The sequence below is a fragment of the Nannospalax galili genome, unplaced genomic scaffold (assembly GCF_000622305.1).
Source record: "Nannospalax galili isolate Female #2095 unplaced genomic scaffold, S.galili_v1.0 scaffold1227, whole genome shotgun sequence".
In the NCBI taxonomy this organism is placed as follows: domain Eukaryota; kingdom Metazoa; phylum Chordata; class Mammalia; order Rodentia; family Spalacidae; genus Nannospalax; species Nannospalax galili.
Window position 1 is genome coordinate 77,119 of NW_008356461.1, and position 5,757 is coordinate 82,875.

A 5,757-nucleotide genomic window follows, 5' to 3' on the forward strand; every position below is an offset into this window, starting at 1 on the left:
GAAGGAAGGAAGGAAGGAAGGAAGGAAGGAAGGAAGGAAGGAAGGAAGGAAGGAAGGAAGGAAGGAAGGAAGGAAGGAAGGAAGGAAGGAAGGAAGGAAGGAAGGAAGGAAGGAAGGAAGGAAGGAAGGAAGGAAGGAAGGAAGGAAGGAAGGAAGGAAGGAAGGAAGGAAGGAAGGAAGGAAGGAAGGAAGGAAGGAAGGAAGGAAGGAAGGAAGGAAGGAAGGAAGGAAGGAAGGAAGGAAGGAAGGAAGGAAGGAAGGAAGGAAGGAAGGAAGGAAGGAAGGAAGGAAGGAAGGAAGGAAGGAAGGAAGGAAAAGACTGCAAGTCAAGACACATTCACAGTGCAAAGATATTCCGTACCTTTGCGTAAGTCACATTTGATGGTCTTCCTTAGGCTCTGCTCCCTAGACCAGACTCAAGATTGCTCCAAGACAGGAAAAAACACCAGTGATCTACTACAGAGCAGGCTGACCTCAGCCTCAGACCAATCATCCTGCCTCAGCTCCCCTTTCCTCCTGAGGGTCAGTATTAGAGGTGTGAGTCACCACATCCAGCTTTGGAAGATGTAGGATTTTTAAACAGAGCCCCCACAGAGATCTCTTCACAGCATGTCTGGTAAAAATCACCGTGGGGAGAAACCAGAAACTAAGGTTAACAAGTTAGAAAGTAAGGGGGAATGTCAGATAGGAAAGTGAATGTTTGTACACCCTCAAATGTAGGTAAAAGAAAGAGAATAATGGAGGACAGAAATAGTCCCGACTGATGTTATGATGATGGAGGGCTCCATGGGGGTCCTTGGGGCTGTGCCAAAACATGCTTGCCAAGAATGCACCACTCTGTGGCCATGCTGCATCCAAAGTCCACCACTTACGTAACTTCGTTCCTGACAAGACACTGTCCATCTTTAATTGGTAATGAGATAAAGGGTGATAAAGACTTAACACCAATTCTCCAGTTCTATATTTAGCGCCTCCGTTCCTCATCTACGCAGTCCTCTCCCAGAGAATGTAGGCAATGTATGCACAGACCCCGGGGAGCTGATTCTGCTGTTTCTCTTAAAGAATTAATGTTTTGTGGCCCACTCTTTCTGTGAAAAACGAAACCAGCACATTCGCAGGGTACACAGACACCAGGGGTACGAGGACGTATTTGTCAAAATGAAGGCAGGAGGCAAGCAAGGAGCACACTTACCGACACTCCAATCCATCTCTTCTGCTGAGTCCCCATAGGCGCCATGTTTACTTTTGTGGGCAAAGTCCTTATTGGCGAAGTGGGCCGTGTGTACATGAATGAAAGACAAGACCAGGAGGAAAGGGGTCTTTGTGTTCCTGCAGGAAAAGGGGGGGTATGGAATAAGTTAAGGTCAACGAAAGGACACTTCCCAGCCTTCTGTTCAGTACCCCCTTAGCAAGACAGGATAGATATGATTTGAGAATTCACAAATGATGCAACTGAAGTGCAGAACATGTTGCTTTTGAGAGCACAAAAGGAAGTCTCTGTGGGGCAGCTTACGATTAGGTGACGTACAAGCAAACACAAGTACTCATGACAGTCAACCTCATTCTGCTGATCAACTAAGTCCAGAAAAAAGCACTACAAAATGGACCGCAGTTTAAAATCTGTTTATTTTAGTCTCTCTTCAGTCAGCAACAGATACGAATTCAAAGATTTTGGAAGCAGGACCTACATGTGAGGATGTCGTGTAGAATTTTCTCCAAATGGAAACATTCCACCCAGGAGGGAAGGTTCCTTAAGACCCAGGAATTAAGTAGCCCACAAGTCTCTGGAAGTTCCTGAAACCAACAGCTCTGACCTGTTGAGTGAACCTGAAAGTTATGCCAAGGAGCTCCAGGGAAGCACATTTCATGAGTTATCACCCATGATGAGGAAGGCTTCTTGAAGATGCAGGTGCCTTTGAGTCATTTATGCTTCTGTAAGGAACCCTCACCAATGCTCCTGAAACTAATCCCAATAAACACATGGGGTCACCAAGCTGGACTTTGCTGGAATCATTACTCTGGTCAATCACTGGTACCCTATCTGGGGTTAGTAGATGTTTCTTCCTGTCTCCCTAGAAAAGGCCACACAACAGGGGAAATCCAGGCATATATGTATATACGTGTGTGTGCACAAGGACACACTCATTACAACCTACAGAAACTGGCACCTTGAACTGTCAAGCACTTCTGTCAATGATTTTCAATAGTCATTGGACTTCACAATGAGTGATGCCTCCCTTTATGCCTTGGAAAATAAACTCTTACGTGTCAACATTGTGGTTTTGGAAACCAAATGGAAGATCTCTCTTATGCGTCTAAACTTCTTGCTGTATCTAGAGAGATGAAAGAGCATTGCAAGAAGTGCTTGTTGCAACATCCTACACTGACCACGAACAAGGCCATTTGGGGACGGCATGAAGTTTCACAGCTGACTGGACTGAAACACGACAGTTTTCATTGTGTCTTCCTGACACTGTGTCAGTCCTTTTTGACATTCTGTTGACCTTTGAGAATGGCACTTCCTGTTGCGTTTCCACATACCGTTAAAGGTTCAGTCTTCGCCTCTGTCTGAAAAAGGTTTAGCAGTTTCTTTCTGGCTGTTACGTTTAATCTTGATTGTAAACTCGATTGGCCTGAGACACATGAAGGAGATGCATGACGCACACTTGTGTGTGTCTCTTTGCAGGTGATTGGCACAACGGATGGAAATTAGGTGGGGAAGGCACACTCCGAATGTAGATAGCATCAATCAACAGTCTTGGTGCTCAGACGAAAACATAGAAGAGGAAGTCTTCCAGGAAGTGATGTAATCTCCTTCCCTTCCTGCATCCTGTCCAGCATGAGGTTGAGTAGCTGTACTCCGACATGCCCTTCTGCCTTAAATACCCAGTCTTCAGGTTCCATAGCAAATTTTGAGTTCTGACAAATTTGGTCTTAATGCCAAGACTGATGCACAACGTGATGTGTTCATTACCACTGAAGATGGCTTGTGCGGTAAGTTCAACGACCCACTGTAAACTCAGCTTCTCTTGTCCCTGGCTTACCATGCCCCAGCCACTTCCAACACTACCATCTCTAAGAGGAAATTGCACTCTGCACAGACAGCATCACGAAGTCCATGAAGTTAATGGAGCCCCATGAGTCCGTCAGTTCCATACCCACGACCTCCCACTATAGGCCTAGAGCTCAGAAACATTGCTTTAGCAACTCAGGAGATGGATGAATGGGTGCATGGATGAGCTAACACAACTTTTCTTCATTTTCTCTACACAGGCTGAGTCTTGCACATCCAAAGCTGGCATTGAACTTGTGTAGTCAAGAATGCTTCGGAGCCTGTTATACCGTCTTATACTTCCAGAGAGCAGGGTCTACAAGCTACCACAGCTGGCTTATGGGCGATTGAATCCAGGCCTTCATGCACACTATGTGTATTAGTTACTTTTCTGTTACTGTGATAAACACCATGAGCTAAGTCAACTGATTAAGGAAACTGTTTGGGCTTAAGGTTCCAAAGACAGTGTCCATAATGGCAGGAAGGTGTGGCAGTAAGTGACAGGCATTAGTAGGAACGACAATCAAAGGGATCACATCTTCAACCCCAAACATGAACCAGGGAGAGCAAACCAGAATTGGGGCAAGGCTATGAACTCTCAAGGTCTGCCTTAAGTGACAGACCTCATTCGGAAAGGCTCCACCTCCTAAAAATTCCATGACCTCCCAAACAGCACCATCAACTGAGGCAAAGTGTTCAAACACTGGAGCCTATCAGGGACATTTCTTGTTCAAACCACCACACTAGACAAGCAGTCTAACGATGGAGCTATATCACTAAAATTAATACAGTTTTTCATGAAGCATGAACTCTACTATACAAGAGACTTTCACGTGTGTGCCTCCCCGGCCCCAGAGCAGGAGCGTTCATCCTTGTACTGCTGACACCAACGACACGATTGCCAAGTGACATTATTTCCGTGCATGTCTGCTATGGGGTGGAGTGTTGGTGGAGATCTTCCTCAGCTTCAGCAGCCCCATTCGGCACTGTTTAATGAACACAACTGCAGGGGCAGGGTGATATGGCCCAACTCATGCAGACTGGGTTACAGAGTATTTCTACACATAACTTCTTCCCTGAGACTCCTGTCATGGTGAAGGCATCATCACCTGTCTTGACCATCTTTGCCACCCAGTAATAGGTGAAGGAAATGATATAATGAATGTCCCCCAGTTGATCGGATGGAAGGAATAGAGGTTTGACATGGATCACTGTCTGCTCACGAGCATGTCTCTCGCAGGATACCGTTGGCTCCTTCTAAACCTTGAGGAAGCAAAGTAAGCCCACTTCTGAGAGTTTCGCTATGCAGGACAGCCTCCACCAGAGCCATTATTGGAGGAATTTTTTTTTTGTACAAACTGGATTCCTCTCCCAAGAAGCAGATTGTAGTCCTAAAATCCAGGAAATATTCCTGAAAATGAACACAAATGGACTCTCGGTACGCCTTCTTGCTATTTTTGGGTAGCACTTCTTTGAAATTTCACTGTCATCTGTTCTGGGATATATTTTTGGGTTTAAACTTACAGAAAACACGTAAGGAAGCTTTACAAAGTCAATCTCCCAAGCATGGCCATTACTGGAAGTCCAGGGTGCAAGCGGGTGCAAGCAACTGTATCTGCAAAAAGATGCAGAGAGACGGAACCTCGGGTCCTGGGTAAGTGTGAACTTCCATACTCCAATTTCAGAAGGTTGCTGACTTGTGCAAATGTCTTCTTGAAATGGAAAGAATAGAAGAAGACAGACAGCTGTCAGTCAAGGTGATTGGTGGCATCAGAAGATGGAAGCATATTAAAATGTCAGGTGAGAAGAAAAGAATGTATGAATGTATGATGAAGATGATACAGTTGAGAGAGAGAAAGAGACAGAGAGAGAGAGAGAACAGGGATCAACGAGATGGAAGAGGAGTGCTTGATGTCCAACCACGAGGACTGAGGTGGGATCCCTGAGACATACATACAAAGCTGGGTACAGCAGTACATATTTTCTTGGAATCCCAGTACTGGGACGCAGAAACTCTGGGACCCCAGAACCCACGGACCAGCCATCCTGGCTAAATTGGTGACCTCCAGATTCAGTGAGAGATCCTGTCTTCAAAAATAAGTTGGAGAATGGCTGACGAAAACGTCACCACCAACTATTGACCTCTATGCAGAATGTCCCCACGTGCACATACAGATATATATATAACACAGACAAACACAGACACATAGACACATGGCTCTTAGCTGCTGAGCCATCTCTCCAGTCCTTCATGTATTTATTTTTAATAAAAACACACAGAGACAGACAGACACACACACACACAGACACACACACACACACACACACACGAAGCCCAAGCTAAACTTCCAGCTCTAGGGGAACGTCGTAAGAGACATAACTCAGAGTTACGTCAGAGCTGCATTACTATTACAGAATGTGGCTTTTGTACAAACGCAAAACAGTCCTCAATGGGAGGAAAGGGAGGACTTCGTGTGTATTTTTTTTATTAAAACATTTTATTTATTATTTTTATTTTATGTGTATGAGTATACTGCCTGCACCTGTAGTACACCCATGTTGTGCCATGCCCACAGAGGTCAGAAGAGGGCGTCAGATCCCCTGGAACTGGAATTACAAACAGTTGTTAGCCACCATATGGGTGCTGGGAGCCAAACCCAGGTCCTCTGCAAGAGCAGCCAGTGCTCATAACTGCTGAGCCATCT

At 45.4% G+C, this 5,757-nt stretch overlaps 1 protein-coding gene across 1 annotated transcript in view; it reads right to left on the reverse strand.

Moving 5' to 3' along the window:
• The window catches only part of LOC103751216 (steroid sulfatase), a 124,794-nt gene that overhangs the window by 1,399 nt on the left and 117,638 nt on the right, over window positions 1-5,757 (reverse strand). The window contains exon 6 of the mRNA XM_029556919.1: window positions 1,193-1,329. Within this exon, the coding sequence (XP_029412779.1) occupies window positions 1,193-1,329 (137 nt within the window). The remainder of the gene's footprint in view (window positions 1-1,192; window positions 1,330-5,757) is intronic.